Source organism: Erpetoichthys calabaricus, chromosome 5, assembly GCF_900747795.2.
Source record: "Erpetoichthys calabaricus chromosome 5, fErpCal1.3, whole genome shotgun sequence".
Classification (NCBI taxonomy): Eukaryota; Metazoa; Chordata; class Cladistia; order Polypteriformes; family Polypteridae; genus Erpetoichthys; species Erpetoichthys calabaricus.
Genome location: NC_041398.2, coordinates 146,247,508 through 146,272,318, shown reverse-complemented (window position 1 = coordinate 146,272,318; position 24,811 = coordinate 146,247,508). Strand labels below are relative to the sequence as shown.

At 39.6% G+C, this 24,811-nt stretch overlaps 1 protein-coding gene across 1 annotated transcript in view; it reads left to right on the top strand.

Moving 5' to 3' along the window:
* Nucleotides 1-2,748: 2,748 nt before the first annotated feature.
* The window catches only part of LOC114651996 (protein WWC2-like), a 350,362-nt gene continuing 328,299 nt past the window's right edge, over nucleotides 2,749-24,811 (top strand). The window contains exon 1 of the mRNA XM_028802133.2: nucleotides 2,749-3,143. Within this exon, the coding sequence (XP_028657966.1) occupies nucleotides 3,016-3,143 (128 nt within the window). The 5' untranslated portion in view covers nucleotides 2,749-3,015. The remainder of the gene's footprint in view (nucleotides 3,144-24,811) is intronic.

The window sequence follows — 24,811 nt, the reverse complement described above, 5'->3', positions numbered from 1 at the left end:
ACAAAAACCACCGAAACTGCATCCGCGATTATGTCATATATAGTAAAAACATCAGCGGGTTTAGTTTTCAGGTTTAGTTTTAGTTTCTGTAGGCTTGGCAATTTGGTCAAGGTATAAACTTTATACGTACTGCGGTACATCATCTCTCTCTCAGATGATCCCACTGTGACTGCCCTTATCATTAGTGAAGTCTTTTTTGCAATTCTTGTGTGTTTATAGGGGATGTTGCTGTTTTTCATAAGATTTCTGTATTTATTGAGCTCTTGTAAAAGCTAAATTCCCCCATGGGACAAACAAAACTATCTATCTTTACCTGTTGTTTAGTAGAGATACTGCCAACCCAGAAATTGTACAAGTTACTTATCATTTCATTGCCAAACATTTCCAAATTATAAGTGATTTGTCAACAACAGCATTCTGCTAAGGTATACATACTGTATAAAGGGTGGAGAATCTATCTGTTAGTGTCTCTAAGAACACTAATTTTTCAAAAAGGATATCTCACTACTTTACAAAGTGACAAGTAACTTGTGAACAAATTACAAATACCTTACCAGTAAATTGAAACATTTTACACTCCTGATCTACTGTCCAAAATGCTTTTCAAATAAAGGTTTTATGGATCAGTACATACATATGTATAACTAGCTATGGACCTATGGAGGTATATTTTGGATAAAATGAGATTAATATGCAAATAAATGTATTATGAAGTGTGACAATAAATATACTGTATAAAAACGTGATATGCAAGTATAAGTAATTAAATGTCTCATGAAAAACGTGCTTCTTATTTCTTTATATATTTCATTCTTTCTTCAGGTATTTTGTTTCAATCACTTCATGCAACATGAATACACCTTGAAATTAAAATTCTCATTCTCACTCCTCAAACTTGAGAAGGTGGGCTCTAGCGAGGACTGTGTTTTGATTGTTGAATTGTTGAAGCTTATGCATAAAACTTTGGCTAACAAATGGTATTTATAGGCAGACTCCACACATCAGGTGGACACAACTGAGAGGATGATGAATAAGGCTATATGCACACTCTCTTCTGGATTCTGTGTCAACCAGCTGCTGCAGTTCTGGCGCTGATATGGCATTTGTCACATGATCACTTCAAGATGTGCCAAGACATTAGGTAAACAATGTAAGTCACATTATTCAAACATTGTGCTGAATGTTAGAAGCTAAAAAGGTGAAGGACTTCAAACCATATGTTTCAAGTTACATCTACAGTTATGAAAGTAAGATCTGGACATATTAAAAACTTGTGTCTACTATGAACTTACATGGGACGAATATGTGTCTACATTAGAGTGGCTCATATGGGCATATGGAAAGTTGCAGCTGTGAGCCACCCTTCTACTGACAATTCACCAAGCAAAGAACAGTTATTGGCTTGAGTCCCGCCCATACTTAATTATTTATACTTACATATCATGTTTTGTCAAAATTCACAATACATTTATTTATTTAATTTTGTCTAATTTTGTCTAAAATATTCCTCCATAGTAGATGAATTATCTTTGGAATAAAGGTAAAGGAGTTGAAAAGGATTCAATCGTCATGTCAATATCTGTGAAAAACATATTTACATTTTTCATATATCTTAAATTAATTTCAGAGGTCCTGAAGCCCACTGAGCCCTGAGCTACATACTGGGATGCTGACTGGTTCTGCCCCAGAGTAGGTGTAACAGGTTTGTTAAATAATTGAAATTGACCAACATTTTACAATATTTACTTAGCTGCCCAATGTTATTTAATAAAATGACAATAAAACAGTTTATAAATCCAATAAAACTTAGTGATTATTTGTAATGTGCCTGAGTTTTATAGATCATATTGGATTATTATTTTTTTTTTGTAGACAGGTTTAACTTTCTGTATTGCAAAAGTCTAACTTCAGAATTGGAGCTCATGTTATGCAAAAGCTAACAGTGAGTTGGGTAGCAAAACAAGCAGGAGTTTTACCCCTACCATGTTATAATTATGTTACTTACAGTAGGTATTAACTGTTATTCATTATTTGACAGATGAAATTTACCCTACTTTTCTTAAGAATCAGCAAACACCTCTTGAAAAAGGTGTTCGATTTTCTAGTCTGCAGTAGTTTTTGTTAGATTATACTCTCACATGAATGTTAGTGGATGACCTGTGCAGGGTATTGTGGTTTTTATTTATATTTTGTTCCGTCCACGAAATACGTAAGTGTTAACATGTGTTTGTGAGGTGTAAAAGAAATGAAAGGCGTTTATCCCGAACACATCCTCTGTATCTCTTCTAAATATGGAAGTCCCAACGGTTTTACAGCATCCATCCCAATTGCGGGTCGTGAGGGGAAAACTTATCATTAGTTTTAAAAAATCTGTTAAGTTAAGGTCTGTTTTTGACAGGTTAGTTTGAACATGCTAGTTTTAGACTGACTTCGTAAGTAATGAGTTTTGACAGATGACTATTGAACGATCCCCTTCGGAGAATAAGACAGATAAAATAATGTAGAACACTAAATAATTGGAACGTTTTACTACTTAGTACAATTTGCTATGCTTCCTCTAAAATGACTTTCTTTCTCTGCGTACTTTGCACTTCAGTTAGATTATAAGATTTTTCTTTCAAAAGCACAAAATCCAAAGTACTTAAAAATACATTTACTCGTGTTGCTCTTGCACGATCCTGACGTCGGGGTGCCATATTTCTGGAAATGAAAGCGAGGGAGTGGCCCGCAGAGGCTCACGACACGCGGGGGAGTAGGGGTTAACTCTGTGGAATGTTGCTCTGTGGAATGTGCATGCAAATAGGTTTATGCTAATGTCATGCTAATGAGTTTGTGTCTGGGGACAGAGTCAGGTCTGTCCAGGCTGCGAGGGAACTAAAATGGAGGACTGGAAGGAGCACAGGAGTGACAAGTACAGAGGATTGTAAAAAAAGAAGAAGAAGAAGAACGTTTCTTTGTTTGATCACTTGCTTTTCTTATTTTCTATACATATGGAGGACCTATCAGAAAGTGATCATGCCTAGAAAGGGGAATGGACAGCTGCCGTTACCGGATGGCTGGGAGGAAGCAAGGGATTACGATGGCAAAGTGTTTTATATCGATCACAACACTAAACAGACCAGCTGGATCGACCCAAGAGACAGGTAGGAACGACAGGAAATTGAGCGCTCGAGAGTTGCAGAACATTTGGGAGGAGAGAAGTAGAGAAAGTTGTTGGCATTGCAGTTTGAGTTCAAAAGGGGAGAGCGCGCTGTAAAGAAAACACACCGGAGACTCCCACAAGTTTGTAGTGCCCACAGTACAGTTACGGAGCTCATTTCTTACGAGTCCATATTAAAGGCAGTTGACTTGACACTCATGATGTCAGCAGATCCTCAAAGTTCGGCTGCTGCGCAAAAATGTTAAGTTCTGTTAAAAGTGCAAGGAGTTCTAGTGGTGCTACAGCCCGCCCGTGATCTGGCAGATGCAAAATTCGGTATGTGCTGCCATGGAGTGTACGATGTAGCTGATGATTAATGTTCCTCGATAGCTTGCCACATGAGTGACCTACACTGTTGCTTGGTTATTGCTGGGAGCAAAATTGCAGTCGCGTCCCGATGAGAGTTCGCGGTCTGCAGCCGTTATGTTTGCTGTTGCCTGCAAAACGCGGTGCGCGTGCTCAAGCTCTGAACCTGCGACGCCTTTTAACTGATGCCCATCACACAGTGGCGACACGCTGTCGTGGTGAAGGCTTGTCGGGGGATAAGTCATTCTGCAGGCCGCATCTTTGCTGAGAAAAAAGTTGTTTTTTTTCCCTGGCTGATGCAGTTGGGCAACATGCTTTCTTCCACCCCATAGTATATTCTGTTTGCACAGCAGCATTATTGGTGAGATTATACAGAAAAGGAGCGATGCTCAACGAGCACTTTAGCACGCAGCTCAAGGGATGCGGAAGATTCCAGCGTGACAAACTGGACAGCAGTCAGACTAGCTTGGCCTTAAACGACACCTGCCGACAAAGTGCACTCAGACCAAACGAAAGCGTCCCAAAATGAGGTATCTCAGTTACGTTCACAACTTTTTTCATGGGCTGAATCATAAGAGTGGTCAAATAGGGCTACTTTATTCGTAAAAATACAGTGCTTTTTGACTTGCACAGATTTTCGAGCTGCCTAAATAACATCAAGAGGACTTGGACTGCGTGCGTTTGAGTGCCACCTAAAGTTTAGAGGTTTTGGGTGCTGAAAGAGTCATTCTGTCTTTTTTTAGATATTTGAATATTTCACCCCATATTATTCTATTCATTTTACATGTTTCCTTTTTACTTTCCTATTTTATTTGAGAAAGTCGCTCAGTATAACATATTAAACATTAAAGAACGTGTCCTTTATATGTTGCACTGCACAGTGTAAAATATATGTTTCAAAACTTTAGATTTTAATTTAGGAAGTAATGTAAGAGAAAATATTTACAGAGCCAGTAATTTACTTTTAAAGGCTTTGTGATATGCACATGATCAAGCTTTTTAGCCATTTTCTAACCTGTGCATCTGGTTTAAGATCACAGGAGACCAGTGCTGGTCTTAGCAGCCTTAAGCACAAGGTGAGAAATCTAGCCGTGCATGGGAACCCAGTCCTCCTCTGGACTCACTCACACATGCATGGCTTCATTGGAGTTAACAGTAAGCCTGACATGCACCTGCTTGACGTGAAAGCCTCACAAAGATATGGAAAACACAGAAATTCTTAATTGCCAGTCCCAGCATCAGCAGGAGTTTCATTCCAGGACACTGCAGCTAAGAGAGAATCAAGCTAACCCCTGCACCACTTTGCTGCATATTTTTTACGACTACTTTTATATAAACACAAGTTATATTTTCAGACTAATAAATATTCAAATATTGCTGCAGACGAATTATGGCAATACTTGTGTAAGTGGGCCTTGCGATGGACTAGCAACCCATTCAGGACTGGTTTCTGCCTTGTATCTTACGTTGGGCTAGATTGTGTCCCTCTGTGGCTGTGAATTGGATTAAGCTGATTTGAAAATGTTATGGGTGTAGTGTAACCAAAATAGTGCCACCTCCATCCCAGAATTAAAAAGCCATAAAGAAGTAAAATTAGGAAAAGTAAAGATTGGGATAATTGGAATTACAAGATTGGGGTGAACCAAAGCAGGGCACAAAGCAGAAAGTAAAAAAATAAGGAAAACAAAACATGCACAGTCAGAACAACATTTGTATGACTGTCAGGTGAGATTACTTCCCAGTTTACAACCACTAGTAAAATATTTTCCTGTCACCTTCCATTTTCTCTTACGCCCCTGTTCCTCCTTACTTGGAAGACCTTTTCCAAAAAACACCTCTTGACTTTCAACTGAGTTTTTGCTGGTATGGAGATTTTTAAACCTCACCTCAGAGTAATTTCCTGTAGTCAATGATAATCTACAAATCAGGGGGTTCCTGTGGATAAATCTATAACAATTAAATTTCTGTACCTGCTTTTATTTAACATACCCATAATGCTCATAATTCCCATATGTTTCAGTCTACACTCCTGTCCACTCCTGTCATCATATTGATTTTATCAGATCTACTTGCTTTCATGTCTTATCCTTGGAGAATAATACTTGCTTTTGCTTAGTTTGGCAAGTGGGAGGTCAGGCTCTGATACATCCAGAGAATTTGCCTACTGGGGCAGGGCAGATCATTCCTGATGGCCTTTACTGTGTCCCACCAGTAAGTTGTCTAATTGCTAGTATAGATTTTTGTATCTTCAAATTGCTTCTCTACACCATTTCCATGTTTATACCTTTTTTGAAAGTATAAATCAATAATAATTTTGCATGTTGCAAAATACTTCAAATACTTCAAATACTTAGTGGAGATTTTCAGTCAGAATTTGGTCAGGCTACAAGCACATATTTCTTAATTGATAGCCAAAGTTTTGACTGCAAACTACAGGTTGCTTATCATTTAAAGCACATTGATAATGAAGGCTGAAAAAGGAAGTTCTTTACAGCACTTTTTGACTTTTAGCAGAAGGAACAGGGTATGTACACAATGTGAAGAAAAAACACCCAAAGTGCATTCTGAGTATTTACTATTCTGACATGAACATTGCCACAAGTAACCAAATCATTTGTGCCATTATTGCTGTCTGCTTACAGCTGGTGATGTGATGCTTTCTATGAAATGTTTCAGTTAGATGTTCAAAAATGGTTGGATATATTTGACACGTTCAGAATGCTTAGGGTGGCTGTCAAATTCAACCACGGATGTGAAGAAGAAGTAGCAGCTAAAGTGTTCAGTCTTGCCCAGAGAAGAGTAACAGTAGTGGAAACTTCATCACAGTTAGAAGAGGTCATTTATTTCTGGGTGACGATGAAGTGAAAAAAGGCAGTACTTTATTAATTTCATAGTCCTCACAGGTGGTGCAGTGGTAGTGCTGCTGCTTTGCAGTAAGGAGACTGTGGAAGATTGTGGGTTCACTTCCTGGTTCCTCCCTGTGTGGATAGCGCTTTGAGTACTGAGAAAAGTGCTATATAAATGTAGTGAATTATTATTATTAATTTCACAGTGAACCAGAACCACTGTGTCTACTTATATAAATCTAACGAAAAGCAAGGAGATTATATTAAGAAGTAACATAACATTTCCAAACCCAATTAAGCCAATTAATGAATTTAAATGTCTAAAACCTAAATAAAAAACAATTTTGAAAGAATAAGTGCAGAAAAGTTTTGACTCGTATGAAATATATATGTGCATATAGCCAGTGAGATTGCATAATACAGTAATCCCTCCTCCATCGCAGGGGTTGCGTTCCAGAGCCACCCGCGAAATAAGAAAATCCGCGAAGTAGAAACCATATGTTTATATGGTTATTTTTATATTGTCATGCTTGGGTCACAGATTTGCGCAGAAACACAGGAGGTTGTAGAGAGACAGGAACGTTATTCAAACACTGCAAACAAACATTTGTCTCTTTTTCTAAAGTTTAAACTGTGCTCCATGACAAGACAGAGATGACAGTTCTGTCTCACAATTAAAAGAATGCAAACATATCTTCCTCTTCAAAGGAGCAAACAAATCAATAGGGCTGTTTGGCTTTTTAAGTATGCGAAGCACCGCAGCACAAAGCTGTTGAAGGTGGCAGCTCACACCCCCCTCCGTCAGGAGCAGACAGAGAGAGAGAGAGAGAGAGAGACAGATAAAAAAATCAATACGTGCCCTTCGTGCTTTTAAGTATGCGAAGCACCGGGCAGCATGTCGCTTCACGAAGCAGCTGCACAGAAGGTAGCCAACGTGAAGATAATCTTTCAGCATTTTTAGACGAGCGTCCGTATCGTCTAGGTGTGCGTACAGCCCCCCTGCTCAATCCCCCTACGTCAGGATCAGAAAAAGTCAGCGCAAGAGAGACAGAGAGAGAGAGAGAGAGAGAGAGAGAGAGAGAGAGAGAAAAGTAAGTTGGGTAGCTTCTCAGCCATCTGCCAATAGCGTCCCTTGTATGAAATCAACTGGGCAAACCAACTGAGGAAGCATGTACCAGAAATTAAAAAACCCATTGTCCGCAGAAACCCGCGAAGCAGCGAAAAATCCGCGATATATATTTAAATATGCTTACATATAAAATCCGCGATGGAGTGAAGCCGCGAAAGGCGAAGCGCGATATAGCGAGGGATCACTGTACACTTAAGGTACAAATAGTTGTCTACCACAGATGGGTTGTCTCAGGTGCAAGTCAATGCAAGACCCTCAGATTTACCAGATAAACAAGAAGATCTCATGCTGTATCTACCTGCATCTTCAATTTCCTTCTAATGTTTCTAAGATCCTCTATTCAATTTACATCTATGGCTCCCTTCATCTGTGGTAATTTTTTTGAACCCTGGCCGTAATGTAATGTGTACCTTGAGTTCCCACTCAGTTCCTGGAGTGATTATCTTCTACAAATGATCCCTTGGACATTTCAGGTCTCTGTCTGCCAAAGGGCATGAGTCCAAAGCCAGGTGTCTTGCAGTTGTAGGACAGAATACAAGCAAATGCAGTGACACTGTATATATCAAATACTGGTTTTAAATTGGCATATAGTGTCAGTAACATATAAAAGTACATGTATAGAAAAAGTGAACTTACTGTATATATGCACTAGTGATTTTGCTGTGTATGTACCTGAAGAAGGTTACTTTTTTCAGATTGTGAAATAGTTTGTAATTCATAATTACGGCAGTACAAAGTCTTATATTACTCTCTCTATATATTGTGATACATTGATAAAATGTAATATTTTATTTCTTTGTAATGCTTGATGTGTTTTGAAATGTTTTTCTTTAATACAAAATTGCTTAGAACTTGATTTTTAAATATAAAATTTGCAAAAGATAAATTAGTTATTCTTGTTTGTGCATGGATTTGCCTTTTTCCCCCCCAAGAGAATATAAGAAGCCATTTAGAACATAAAAAACATAACAAAAGTGTATCATCTCAGGTTGTGAAGGCGTTCACTTTTGGCTTGTCTTTGTTTTTACATTTCCTCTGACAACATGTGGTGAAATAATGTAATCTCACAACTCATTAGCTGGCAGGTCTATTTTATTGCTTGCATTTCACATCTTGTTAGGTGAAAAAAAAGGCAGAATAAGAATGTTAGTAATCATCCCACTGTTTTAATCTCTTTTCAGTAAAGATGTACTAGGATGTTAACTGAAGTCAGATCCCCATGAGTAACCCTGAAGTTGAATAAGTAGGTTAAACGCAGGTGGATGGAATGGAAATACAAATTGTGGATGGATAATAATAATTTAGGTTTAAATTTCCTGAGAAATCATAAGTACTGTATAAACATTACATTATCAAACACACTTAATGCAGTTGAGTGTTGTGGCAAGATGTACAATTTTAATCAGTCAAATTTGAAATTGAGTTATATGCCATATAGTTTGAGACTTTAAACATACCAAATGGCTAATGAAACATCACATGCTAATACATCATTTCGAGGTGAGAAGTTATGTGTTGTCCTGTAACCAGTTGGCAAAAAGTAGCCTACTGGATATTTCCTGAATTTTAGATGGAAGAATAAGCAAATACTAGGTTAATGAAAATTCCTTTCTTTGTCTTTATTTTTTTAAATGTTTCTCTGGCTGGGTCAGTCTACATCGTTTCCTGAGAGTGACATTAACTCCCCTTGCAGTCTTAAGTTTCTTTATGAAGCTGCAGTGCCTACAACAAAAGTAACATAGAAGCAGGATTCCAGTCAACAATCTTGAATTTTTTCAGACAGCTACTCATGCCAAGAAGGAAAGTGGTGCTGGCACATTACATTTATGATGAAAAGTAGCAAAACTTTATGAGCAATAATTTCCTGCAAGTTAGGAAAAAGAATTAATTACAAAACATTGATTACTTGTCTGTAGTTCCGAATTTTAACTGTTGAATTTTTACATCTCATGATGATTCAAAAATCTATTTTTGTTTAATTATGGCATTTTGCATTAGGAAATATTTAATTGTAATGTTTGCCTTAGTTTCTAAATATATTAAGAGTAACACGTCTTGTGTGGCAGAAAAGGTGTTCATGCTGGCTGTCTGCAGGCTTTCATTCTGACTAAATCTTTAATCACTGGATAGTATAATTAACTAAGATGTCAAGTGTGATCATATTTCGGCTCAGTGTTTTGTTATATTGGACATTCCATGCAGATTTACAGGAGACAAATATGGCCATTTAAATTACTGACAGCGTAAAGATGTAATTGAGTAATGCAAAATTTATCTTGCCTTTTAGATTTTTTTATTAGCACCTGCTTGCACTTATTTCTAATGCAGTGAAAAGCATTCACTTAGTCAACCATGATAGGCTAAACAGATTGAAATGGCTGTCACATGAAGCCGACTTTGAGAAAAAGCTTAAATCTCCCAGTATATTACATGAAAAGGCAGTCATCTCAGCATATTGCTCTTAATTGTTATGTTTTAGTTGGTGTTTGCCGTACAGTATGCAGTGATGAATTAAACTAATGAAGAAGGGTGGATGAATGGAGAGTTTTTAAAAGTTTAAAATTATGAAGTATAAAAACTGTTTACTACAGTAAATTTTGTTTTTAAGTATCATTAGCTATATAGGGAGAAGTTGTTTGTAAAGTCACTGCTTTTCAATAAGGGTGTACTCCCACTACCAGAGTATATGTTGTATTAATTTGAACTGCTAACTTTGAAATCTCACCCTATTCTGTTACTGTGTACAGTATATCATTTTGGCATGTATACTACTTCTGTCTATCCTTTGTCTGATTTAGGTTTGTCCAATTTAAGGTCACTGTGGTGGGCTGGTGCCCTGCCTGGGGATTTATTCTTGCCTTGCGCCCTGTATTGGCTGGGATTGGCTCCAGCAGACCCCCGTGACCCTGTGTTAGGATATAGCGGGTTGGATAATGACTGACTGACTGACAATTTAAGGTCAAGGGGTGCCAATCTCTTCAATAGTGAGTCTAAATTTGCCTGTTACGAGTGTGAGAGTGTATAAGAGTATGCCTTAATCTACAATTAGGTCAATGGACTGATAAGTAAGGTTGATGTCTTTGAAATCCAAGTTATTCTTTCACAATTGTGGGACATATTAATCTTCCTCGGAAACTTGTGGTATTATCCATCCATTTTCCAACCCGCTGAATCTGAACACAGGGTCACAGGGGTCTGCTGGAGCCAATCCCAGCCCACACAGGGCACAAGGCAGGGAACCAATCCTGGGCAGGGTGCCAACCCACCACAGGACACACACAAACACACCCACCAAGCACACGCTAGGGCCAATTTAGAATCACCAATCCACCATGTCCTTGGACTGTGGGAGGAAACCGGAGCACCCGGAGGAAACCCACGCAGACACGGGGAGAACATGCAAACTCCACACAGGGAGGACCCGGGAAGCGAACCCGGGTCTCCTAACTGCGAGGCAGCAGCGCTACCCACTGCGCCACCGTGCCGCCCTTGTGGGTATTATGTGAAATAAAAATTCCCTATGACATTTTCGCTTAAGGCCTATAGGAATTCAGAAGAAATGTGAACTAAAAATAAAAATAAAAAAAAAAAACTACAAAAAATGTCTACTTTGAATTGGCAACGTTTATGGTTTCAGTAAACATGCCTTTCTTGATATGTTTCAAATACGCTGCATTTTTATTTGTAAATTAGGTCTTAAAACTAATAGCATTTCAGTGGCATTACAGCAGAATTCCTGCACTGCAGTACAGTGATCCCTCGCTATATCGCGCTTCGCCTTTCGCGGCTTCACTCCATCGCGGATTTTATATGTAAGCATATTTAAATATATATCGCGGATTTTTTGCTGGTTCGCGGATTTCTGCAGACAATGGGTCTTTTAATTTCTGGTACATGCTTCCTCAGTTGGTTTGCCCAGTTGATTTCATACAAGGGACGCTATTGGCAGATGGCTGAGAAGCTAGATTGCTTACTTTTCTCTCTCTCTTGCGCTGACTATCTGTGATCCTGACGTATGGGGATTGAGCAGGGGGGCTGTTCGCACACCTAGACGATACGGACGCTCCACTAAAAATGCTGAAAGATTATCTTCACGTTGCTATCTTTTGTACAGCTGCTTCCTGAAACGACATGCTGCACAGTGCTTCGCATACTTAAAAGCTCGAAGGGCATGTATTGATTTTTGACTGAAAAACAATCTCTCTCTCTCTCTCTCTCTCTGCTCCTTACGGAGGGGGTGTGAGCTGCCGCCTTCAACAGCTTTGTGCCGCGGTGCTTCGCATACACTCCTTTGAAGAGGAAGATATGTTTGCATTCTTTTCATTGTGAGACAGAACTGTCATCTTGTCTTGTCATGGAGCGCAGTTTAAACTTTTGAAAAACAGACAAATGTTTGTTTGCAGTGTTTGAATAACATTCCTGTCTCTCTACAACCTCCTGTGTTTCTGCGCAAATCTGTGACCCAAGCATGACAATATAAAAATAACCATATAAACATATGGTTTCTACTTCGCGGATTTTCTTATTTCGTGGGTGGCTCTGGAACGCAACCCCCGCGATGGAGGAGGGATTACTGTACATTGATTCTTCAGTTGTTTTGACAGATGTGCTTTGTTAGCTTATGCTGAAGTGTGTTAAACACACATTTATTTAAACATATAAAATATAAAGAAAAAAACCAGTTTGCTCCTTATTCTTACATAGTTAATATATTTATTAATAAACAACCTTCCAAATGAAAATTCTTTATAACTTTCTGTTACCTCATACTCTTAAGCAGTTTAAATATTTTGCCACTTAGTCTGGTTTAGTAATTCTCCCAGCAAGTATAATACGATTTTCATGTAAATCTGTCTTTGTATGCCAAAATATCTAATCATTTTCCTCTGATGATGACACCTGGTAGGTGTTGAAAGTTTAGGAATAAAAAACTATTTTAAGATACACGATTAATTTTCTCCGTTGTGGATTACTAGCTATAAATATGCAAACCGTATCATAGACCTTTGCTGTTTAGACATATCTATATATATAATTCACTAAGCCGGGAGACAAGTAGCCACCCATGGAAAGCACGCCGGAAGGGGCGTGGATTCACTAAACCGCCGACAAGTAAGACGCCAATGGCGCACGCAGGAAGGAGCCACGCCCACCAACTCTTAGACCATTGGATACGATGAAAAAAATCACAGAGCCACGCCTACCAACTCGGACGCGACGCCTCGGAAAACATGCCGTCATTTCTGTTTGTCTGTGCCACAGTCCACTTGCAGCTCTGAGCCACGTTGACTTTTCATTAGTCAACCTCAGTGGAACCTTGGTTCACACAGAGGCAGTACGAGAGAGAGCCGCGCACACACAGGCAGCGCCAGAGAGACAGAGGCACACACAGAGGCAGCGCCAGAGAGACAGAGGCACACACACACACACACACAGAGGCAACGCCAGAGAGAGACAGAGGCACACACAGGCAGCGCGCGAGAGAGAGCCACGCACACACACAGAGGCAGCGCCACAGAGAGACAGAGGCACACACAGACAGCGCAAGAGAGAGCCGCGCAATCCTTTAAAGCTGAAGTTAAAACACAATGAAGGAAGCAGTCTTTAAAAACCAATAAGCCCTGTGCCTCTTTATCATTAGCGTCTCACCTGCTTCAGGCCCTGCAACAGTCGAGATGCTCTCTCTGCAGCTGACCTTCTCTGTGCCTGACTCCACTACTGTCAGTCGCCTGATTAAAAATGGCCTTTTGAAGGGGAGCTATGGACCCGCTATACCACAGGAACACATTGCCTTCGAACCTGCTCTCGCTCACTCTAACGTACCGGCTTTCTCTCTCTCTCCTCACACACTGCACAGGAGAAAAATGCCCGAAGCACGAGTCTACCCGGAAACCGTTTCAGCCACACTTCCACGCCCCTCGCTACACTGTGAGTGCAATGATTATTTATTTAAAAATTGGCTTTTGAAGGGGAGCTGTGGACCCGCTATACCACAGGATCACCTGTGACATTGCCTTCACATTGTTTTCCTTTTATTTATGATCCTGTTGAGCAGATCAGACACCCAGGCAAACAACACTGAATAATCAATAGCTGCAACCACTTTGCCTGCCCCAACTCCTCACCTGAGTCGGTTTCGTCTCTGTTCAGCAGTGTTTCCCAAACTCGGTCCTGGTGAACCCCTGTGGATGCAGGGTTTTGTTCCAACCAGATTCCTAATCATTAATGCCGGTGAAACTCATCCGGGATAAGTCGGTTTTTCAAACGCAGCCGTGTAGCAGATTAGTCTAGCAGGATGTAATAATCTGAGATAAATGCACGCCTCTGCGCTGAGTGGAAACACAATGTATATTGCTGCAACAAAATGATGAAAGAACGGGCGCATTTTTTTCACACAAGCTGAGTGGGTGGGTGTTAGTTAGTTAATTAGCAACTCGAAGGATTTCAAGATATAATATACACAAGAGGTAACACTGCAAAAGCGGCCCAAACCAGAAAAGACAGCTGGCAAAAAGTGGCTGACAAATTAAACGCATGTGCATTGTACTTACTGAAAGCAGCGTTACGGATTTTGCAAATGTTCATTTTTTTCCCTCTGCTTGAAAAACATTGAAAAAGCGGCGCGGATTGGTTTGCAGCGTGTAAAACAGTTTGTTTGTCGCGGATAATTTGCTATTCACACAGGGAGGAACCGGGAAGCGAACCCACAATCTTCCACTGTCTCCTTACTGCAAAGCAGCCATACTACTACAGCGCCACAAGGCAGTTAAAGAATGCACCGGGCCACATGTTCATTTTTTCCCCTGTGCTTAAAAGACATTAAAAAACTGTTTCTCAACTGTGACTTCGGAACAACTCAGTACGCGAAAAGCGGCCAGAACCGCAAACAACAATGAAAACTCTACGTGACTCACAGGTAGTGATGGGCCGCTCGATACTCAGGTTTCGACACTGGGTCGAGCTTTCGAAGCACTGTAGATTTTAATACTTGATCGAATAATAACATCTGTGATTTAAGGATTTCACATTTTCTTTCTCAAATGTGCTTACCTATATCATGGCAAAGGAAAGGGATAAACCTTTATTTTCTGTCTACTCCGTTTTAATTAAGACAGAGCAAAGAAAACATTTAAGGCTATTAAATGTGATCTCAAGAAAAGATCAGGGTTAATTATAATACTAATAACAGGAGCGATTATAATGATGCAGTGCAAAAGTAAATACTAATTGAAAGAGCCGGGAATGCATGAGGTGAGGCGTCTTATTTTGTTTAACTCTTGCTATCGTATAGTGCATTCTGCCTGTCGGCGTTAGTTATATTTATATTTTTTAGACATCACACACTAGAAGCTGCTGACGAACCCTTCTCTTCGTTGTCAGTCTGTAGCTACGAAAAAATAAAAGCAATATGACTTTTAACAGACGACATTGAAGTGTATCATAAGTTTCTGTAACGTTAATGAAAATGGCCAGGAGGTGTCACGAGAGAGGTGAGTGTCAAATGCTTCAAGGTTCGATATGATTTCTGACACAATTGCTTCAAACGTGTTGATGCTTCGTGAGGCTTCACTCCGCCCATCACTACTCACAGGTTACTGAACGAGAAATCAGCAGACTAGCATGACGGATGGGGCGTAATGGGCGTCCTTCCCCTCTCCTCCGGATTTTTCAAATGTTAATTTTTTTCCTGTGCTTAAAAATCATTAAAAAAGTGGCCTGATTATGCGGCTTATGGTACGCCGCAGGTTGGCTAGTTTGTTTTACTGCTATATGCTGTATTTTCCACATTTGTTCTCAGTAAAGCAAAAAAAACTAAAAAATAGTATAATACCATCCATGACATACGCTTCACATAAAAGTTCAGTATTGGAGAAAATGATTTACTCATCAGTCTTTCAGCGGCTTTCTGACTTCGATGTTACTCACTGGCAAAGTCTAGGATTGGAGCACAACCTTTCATGAGACAGCTCACTTATAGGGTTCTGATAGGCCAAAAGTATCCTGCAGTACTTGGCAGGGAAGATTGTTTTAGCATTTACAAAGATTTGAAATGAATTAGACTAGTTTTGACACTATCTAAAGTGATATGATTGCAGCTTTGGCAAATCACAAGAGGACTGGAGTACATTCAGAGTCACTGAAGTATATTGTATATCCCAGAATCGTCTCTGTTTACTCTGTTGCAGGTGACTTTCGTATTTGGCAGGTATTTAAAGAAGAAGTCAACTGAGAACCAGTAAGATGTTTGTTACTCAAACTACACACTCTGATGTTCTTATCCTTTTATACAGTTGTCCATCTCAGCCTTCCCCCACTTTTTCCAGTTTTTTTTTAACCCATGTGACAAATAGGGGGCGCTGTTGACCCCTGAACCCTCAGACAACCCATTGAAACACCAGGTAAAAGTCCAATAATAAAATTTATTATAATAATATGGTGCACCAAGCACCTCCACTATACACAATAAATCAATAATAATTCACAATAATCAATATTCAATCCTCCACTCCACCCAGCAGCTCTGTCGCACTTGCTCCCAACTCCGGCTCAGTCTGCTGGGTTTCCCACAGTCCTTTTTATAGTCCTTGACCCGGAAGTGCTTCTGTCCTTCACTTCTGGGTCAGATGAACTCTTCTTTTTCTTCAGCCCGGAAGTTCTTCATTTCTAGTACTTCCGGACTATATGGAAAATACAAATCCCCGTACCTCCCTGCAGCGTCCTCTGGCGGCCCCCATGGGCTTTATAAATACACTGAAATTAACTGCATATTGTTTATTAGTGTAATGCATCTGATTGTAATTAACCTGTAGCAATATAATGGTCCAAGGAATAGCCATAGTATTCCAAATACTATAACTGCTTTAGCGTTGTTACTCTCACTGCATCTTCTTCTTCTTTTCAGCTGCTCCCGTTACGGGTTGCCACAGTGGATCATCTTTTTCCATATTACTCTCACTGCACCACTCGGAGTATTTATATCACTGTATCTGAGTGGGGAATCACAGCAGCAGCTGATCGGAAAGAATTAACGGGATACAGCATCAAGCACACACTGCGTCAGCCACGGCAAAATGTTTCAGTACTTTCCTGTACGGATCTCGCGGTTCAGAAACAGTTTCATCCCAAGAACTATAAACGCACTCAATCAAGTGCTCCTTGTAGAACTGTCTGTACTTATAAGTACAATTACCCCACTGTAAACTTGCACTACAGTTATAATATTGCACAGCCTGCGCCACTTTATAAAGCGCGTATGATGACGATATCATTTTTAAGATGTTGATTATAGTATACAGATAGAACTTTAACTTCATTTAAATAATCTGTGTTGTTAATAATTAAACATGTGAGGACACTGTGCCGCAGCGCTAGCTAGTTCACGGATTGCTCCTGCCTTGCGCTGTATTCTTGCTAGTGCTGACGCGACATTGGAAGGATAGACGGATAGAATAATTAAACATGTACTACGAAAATATTTCAATGTTCCTTAAAAGTTTTGAAGAATCGGCGTTCTAAGCTTACAGATGGCTTAACGTCTGTTACAGAGCTGATTGTGTGGCGATTGGGTATTTGGAGAAAGAAAAGGAAGAGCAAAATTGGGGGTTAGTATGTTTAAAAGAGACAGTACTGCTCCAATAAATTATTTCATTGAAGGTCGTGCATGGCACAGCAAGCCTCTTGCGTGAGATATGAACAATCACTGCACCACCGTGTTCCCATGTTTAATAACGTGCTTTCATTCCTATCATCATGAAAAAGATATCACGCATACATCTCAGTATTTTAATTATTCAGAGAGCTGTAATATCACGAATGTAATGGATTCTGTGTCCTGTCGGAGAAAGAGAAAGAACAGAAGCACGTAGTGATTCACAATCATAGAAGATCAAACACAGAACAAAGCATTTAACGTGCTACTTTAGTTACAATGGGATTTGAGAATCTAGTAAAATAAACGATTTTAAGATGAAGTTTATGATGTTCTACTTTAAAGACAAAATAAACTACGTGAATAAAGTGGAAATTTCGTGATTAAATTTGACATTTCGTGCTTTTTTCCACTGTGTGCCTATTTTTTTTTCTCTGTACCCTAATAAGCTTTCATATGACACTCAGACGGTGGGCTACGACTTGCCTTTTCACGGCGACTTTGACATGTGACAACTTCTTTTTCATTTCGGGCACTGTGTGACTTTGTGAACTTGAGCTTTCGAGTTTCTCCGACACTATGTCACTCAATCAACTTCCTTTTGTTGATTATACCACTGTTTAAACCAACAAATAGTATGTTTTTCCTTTGCCTCCACTTGGTATTTGCTGAAATTCTTATATTTTCCCCCGTGCTTTTCCCATTGTCTTTTCACAGAAGGCTGAGCTTAAGGGCTATTTATATTGATTTGCATATTCAAAGAGGCGTAATTCTGGGAGGAGTTGGGGTGGGACAGAAGGCGCGTGCACGTGCGTTACTTTTCACGTTGATCGGGATTTATGTAACGGAAGAACGTGGAAGTTTGCGTACACACAGATTCCTGCATCTGGATTTTTCTGTGCGTACGCACATTCCCGCTTTTGTGCTTACGCCATGTTATAGTGTGAGTTCTACGCACGATGTTATACTTGAGGCCCCTGGACTTTGCAGACGACGTTGCTCTCCTTTCAACAAACCACTCCAACATGCAATCGAAAACTGACAGGTTTCATAAATATGCCAGACAGGCCGGACTTAACATCAACACCTCCAAAACCCAAGTGATTTGCATAAACTCCATCCCTACAGCACCCATCCAGGTAAATGGAGCCCCACTCGAGTTTGTGGAGGACTTTACCTACCTTGGCAGCCTTATCAGCAAGGACAGCGCTATCCATAAAGACATTAGAGTAAGGCTGGGAAAGGCTCAGGGCGCCTTTTCCCAACTCCATTCCATCTGTAGGATTAAACAATACAGCCTAAAAACATAGATGCTCCTGTACAACAGCAACGTAAAGTCTGTCCTCCTGTATGGTTCAGAATGTTGGCGTGTGGTCAGTACAGACATGAGGAAACTTGAGGTCTTCCACAACAGATGTCTCAGACGAATCTGCCAGATCTTTTGGCCCAACAAAATATCAAACCAACAATTATATAAGAAAACAAACAGTCAATGCATCACCAAGGACATTACATTAAGACGCTTAAGATGGCTTGGACATCTTGTGTTAAGGATGGAGCAAAACCGCATCCCAAGAGTTACCTTAAGATGGACACCACCTGGAAAAAGAAAAACTGGAAGACCCAAAAACACCTGGCAAGGAATGGTGGTACAAGAGCTTCAAAAGGTGAACCTGTCATGGGGAGAAGCACAACATGCTGCAAAGGACCACAGGCGATGGAGGGAGCTCATTGAAGCCTTATGTTCCACAAGGGATGAAGAGGATTGATATGGAAAATACAAAGCCCCGTACCTCTCTGCTGTGTCCCCTGGTGGCCCCCACGGTATCCAGCAGGGCTGTGAAGTAAAATTGCAATGTCCATGATGCCCTGCGGGAATTTGGGGCCCCTCCATGTTGCAGGGAGGACTCCATCTAGCGGCATGGGGGTATTGACCGGGATAAGCTGCCGGCCATATATTACACCCAGAACTGAACTTTAGGAATGTCTGTACCTTGCAACACAAATGAAGATAATAACATGTTTCAGTGGTGCTAATGCAGTTAGAAAGGTTTCCCTAATAACCAATTAGCATGTAAACATGACTAAATAAGGGAGTTTACCATTAGGACACTATGCTGAAAATGTGGCTTTGCAGCCATATGTGAATAATGAATTAAAAATTAGTAATTTCAAGCAGTAATAGCTATTATACATACTAGTAATTCCTTGGCTATAATTTTAAATCAAATTAATGCTATCTAGATGAAAAAGGTATGCATTTCTATAAAAACGAGTGAACATTTCCGGGTAACTCCAAACTTTTGAATGGTAGTGTATTTACTATGTTGACTGAAGGCATACAACATACAAGATACAAAGCATTTTATCACTGGCGACGTGAATCATCAGGATACTTTTTAGCACCCATACCTGTTAAGGTATGTGTTTAAAGGATGTAGCAATGCCTTTGTGGCTTTTCTTATATTATTTATTAAAGAAGTTACAAACATTGAGTAAAATTAAAGGAAAGACAAAAGTTACCAAATCAAAATAAAAGGATATATTTTTATCGCAAAGCTTGAAGTAAAATAGTTTATTTGACTTATTGAATGACGAAATTGGAAATTTTAACACAATTATATACAATTTACATTGAGTTGGAGTTGGAGTTGGAGTTGGTATATTTTTCCCGACCCCAACTCCAGTAACCCAAGAATTACTTCCAACTGTGACTCCACAGCCCTGGATATCAGCAATGACTACATTATTTCTTGATGTTCAGTCATTGCCAGGCTGTGTGAGGCATAGAGATACCTGAGTTACATTAAAACATATAGGAGCCCACTTTCTCCGTAACCATAAGAAAGGCAGGTAGCCATTGCTTCAAAAATTGCTGAGCAACATGTACACTTTAGGTATTGAAATGTTTTATGACGTTGTATGAACTTTTAAGTGTGCAATGGTTACTTAGAAAGAAAAGGATGCAGTGTAAATAAAAGTAATGTAAAAGACATGATAGCAATTAATTAACTTCAAGATAACATTCCCATGTTTCCTAGAGTGACGTTATTAAGTCACTTAACATTGAAATTTAAATCAAAATCACAAGAAGATCACTTGTTTACCTATTGAAACAATACATTTGTAATTTACTTCTTTTGTACTTTTCAAAGGAGTCATTTTTATGTAAGATGTAGTGATTTTCTAAGCACATATACCAGTAGTTCTTATGAAATTCACCCTATGAAGCAAACATTTCGTGTCTCTATCTTTTAAAACTCATGATGTGTATGTATAGGTTTTATATATGATTTAGCTAAGTTGCTTTATTATTGATTTATGTAGTTATTTCTGAATAATTTCTATGTATATGATACTGAAAAGGCTACTTAAGGTTGTCTTTCCTATAAAGCCGTTTTTTTTTTCCTTTTCTTACAAAGCACATTTTAAAAAAATGTGTACATATGGGTCTCAATTTTTGTGTTTAATTGGATCCATGAACATTCCCCCATAAAGCAAGAGTCACTGTATTTTTTGGGATCCCCACTGTTTATTTTTGAAGCTGAAAAAATCAATTTTCATGGATGCATTTTTAATTTTTATTTATTTATTTATTTTTAATTGGGGTGGAGTGGTGGCTCTGGGGCTAGGGATTTGCGCCAGCAATGGGAAGGTTGCCAGTTTGAATCCTGTAAACGCCAGAAGTGACTCTACTCTGTTGGGCCCTTGAGCAAGGCCCTTAACCTGCAATGGCTTTGTCCTGCGTATGACGTTAATCTGCATTCAGCCCCGCAAGCAGGTCCTCCAAATTACAGGGAAAACTTGGGGGTTGGTGACAGGATTGGCACTCCAGCCACAGTAAAAAACCTCACACTGTTCCAGTGTGGTGCTGAGGTATCACCTGGTGCACTTGGGTCCTAAACCAGGGGATTTGGTGGGTGCAGCAACATGCTATCAGTGCATGCGCCCAACCTCTCTCTCTCTCTCTTTTCGAACAGGTTGGAACATTACTGTAAACCATCTTGCACATATGAAGTATGTTTTGTGAATGAACTGTTTCTGCCATTCAAATGTTAACATAATTTTGACTCACCCTGTACTATAGATAGATAAATAAATCATAATACCCTCTGTCTGTCTTTCAAATTTCTAACTTTATTTTGTGGTATTTATTTGCTTTGTATACTAAGGGCCACATTTCAACTTTTAGATCGCATCTTTGTCAGTTAATTCGCCAATCATACAAAAACAGCTAAACCAATTTTCTGAAAATTTTGCATGTTGGTTGCCGTTGGGCCAAGTTAAAATACAGGCTATATGACATTTAAAAAACTTCATTGGGGAGACAGGTTGTAAATGAGGGGGATAACCCAAGAACTGAGGTTAATTCCAAAATGGCTGAGTCAATCTTAATCTCATTTTGCTTGTATAATAAAGCTAAACCAACTGAATATTCAGGCTGCATGATGGGTGGCTGTAATGTAATGAGTGGGGTGAGGAATGCATCACACAAAAATGGTGAAAAGATTCATGAAATTCATCAGATTTTGTAAATACTGTATATTACTGTTGATTCAATTTAAAATCTACACTTTAAAGCCTAATGAAGGACCCTTCCTTAAACTGTGCAGGTTTCTTTACAACTTTTTTATATCGCTTTTCCCCTTCCTTACACATTCTTCATACCTTACTTTTCTTTTTCTTTTTTCTACAGAAGCTTCTTCCCTCTACTATAACTATAGGTGGGGTTGGCTCTAGCCATTTTGGGGCCCTGGGTATTCTATTATTTGCTTGTTTCATCGAGATAATACACTTTTGAAGTGCAATTGAAAAACTATAAAGCTATTGCAGGTGATCAACTCAAGAAATGGTGTTACTTGAGGTCCTGGCTGCATCTGCTACCACTAAATTTATGGGGTGGGCAGCACATAATACAAAGAAAGGTTTTGGATTTTTTGGTTTGTACACATTAGTCCTTCCACTTTACACTGACTTGACATAGTCATATGATGTGATTGCCTGCTGAAATCATCATAAGGAATATTTTGTTCCTCAATTCTGTCCAGGGCAAGAGAAGACAAAATTTCTTCTGTTGTCTCCATTGCTGGATGGAATTGTATTAAAGGGCTCTTTAATCCTGTGTACAGTGGTGCTGTAAGAATTATGTTTCTAGACTTCTCTAGCGCCATCAACACCATCCAACCTCTGCTTCTTAGGGACAAGCTGACAGAGATGGGAGTAGATTCATACCTGGTGGCATGGGTCGTGGGCTATCTTAAAGACAGACCTCAGTATGTGCGTCTTGGGAACTGCACGTCTGACATTGTGGTCAGCAGCACAGGAGCGCCACAGGGTACTGTACTTTCTCCGGTTCTGTTCAGCCTATATACATCGGACTTCCAATACAACACGGAGTCCTGCCACGTCCAAAAGTTCACTGACGGCACTGCTATCGTGGGCTGCATCAGGAGTGGGCAGGAGGAGGAGTATAGGGACCTAATCAATGACTTTGTTAAATGGTGCGACTCAAACCACCTACACCTGAACACCAGCAAAACCAAGGAGCTGGTGGTGGATTTTAGGAGGGCCAGACCCCTCATGGACCCTGTGATCATCAGAGGTGACTGTGTGCAGATGGTACAGACCTATAAATACCTGGGAGTGCAGCTGGATGATAAATTGGACTGGACTGCCAATACTGATGCTCTGTGTAAGAAAGGACAGAGCCGGTTATACTTCCTTAGAAGGATGGAGTCCTCCAACATCTGCAATAAGATGCTGCAGATGTTCTATCAGACGGTTGTGGCGAGCACCCTCTTCTACGCGGTGGTGTGCTGGGGAGGCAGCATTAAGAAGAAAGATGCCTCACGCTGGACAAACTCGTGAGGAAGGCAGGCTCTATTGTTGGCATGGAGCTGGACAGTTTAACATCTGTGGCAGAGCGACGGGCGCTAAGCAGGCTCCTATCAATTATGGAGAATCTACTGCATCCACTAAACAGTGTCATCTCCAGACAGAAGAGCAGCTTCAGCAACAGACTGCTGTCACTGTCCTGCTCCACTGACAGACTGAGAAGATTGTTCCTCCCCCAAACTATGCGACTCTTAAATTCCACCCGGGGGGGTAAATGTTAACATTATAAAAAGTTATTGACTGTGTTTTTACCTGAATTATTATCAATCTTTAATTTAATGTTTTTTTTTTGTATCAGTATGCTGCTGCTGGAGAATGTGAATTTCCCCTTGGGATTAATAAAGTATCTATCTATCTATCTATCTATCTATCTATCTATCTATCTATCTATCTATCTATCTATCTATCTATCTATCTATCTATCTATCTATCTATCTATCTATCTATCTATCTATCTATCTATCTATCTATCTATCTATCTATCTATCTATCTATCTATCTATCTATCTATCTATCTATCTATCTATCTATCTATCTATCTATCTATCCTCCAGTGTGACCGTTCTTTAATTAGTGTAATTTGCTTTTCATGGCTAACATCAGGAGTACAATCCAAAATCTTCTTCTTTCGGCTGCACAGTGGATCATTTTCTTCCATATCTTTCTGTCCTCTGCATCTTGTTCTGTTACACCCATCACCTGCATGTATTCTCTAACCATATCCATAAACCTTCTCTTAGGCCTTCCTCTTTTCCTCTTGCGTGGCAGCTCTATCCTTAATATCCTTTTCCCAATAAACTCAGCATCTCTCCTCTGCACATGTCCAAACCAACACAATCTCGCCTCTCTGACTTTGTCTCCCAACCGTCCAACTTGAGCTGACCCTCTAATGTACTCATTTCTAATCCTATCCATCCTCGTCACACCCAATGCAAATCTTAGCATCTTTAACTCTGCTACCTCCAGCTCTGTCTCCTGCTTTCTGGTCAGTGCCACCGTCTCCAACCCATATAACATAGCTGGTCTCACTACTGTCCTGTAGACCTTCCCTTTCAATCTTGCTGATACCCGTCTGTCACAAATTACTCCTATCACTCTTCTCCACCCATTCCACCCTGCCTGCACTCCCTTTTTCGCCACTCAATGCAAAATAATGGATTAATATTTGGACTGTTTGATTTCGCTTAGTATATGCTAAGATACCTTCTAACTTATGAAATTAATGAGCTCACTTTAAATTGTTTTACCAAGGTGGCTTGCGTGGTTGCTGGTGCCACACTCAACATGTTCTTTATGCTGTTTCATTAATACCTTTCTCTTGAAGCAAAGAGTGATAATACAGTGAACACGAAAAGCCTGCTGCTAGGGAAAATGCAACCTATTTCACATATATCACAGTAGGGGAATAATCTTTAATTATGATTATTTTTATATTTTAAAGAGAAACAAATATAAGCAGTCCTAGTTCTGTTTTGTTTCTCAAATGCAAGGTGAGATGATGATGTAAAGCAGGTCATTGATATTGATCTCTCAGACCATTTTCTTTTACTATTTAATATAGAAAGAATGATAGAAAACATTCATGAGAAGCATATTGTTAAAAAACGGTTCTTTGATTCATCAGCAGCTTTAAAACTTACAAGCATTCTAAACAATCAATCCATTTATAGTGCCAACTATAATAGCGAGGATAATGTAAATAGTAAGGTGGAAAAATGTAATACTAAAGTGAGAGCTGCTGTTGACTTAGTTGCACCTGAAAAGACAGTTAAAAAATCTTCTAGCAT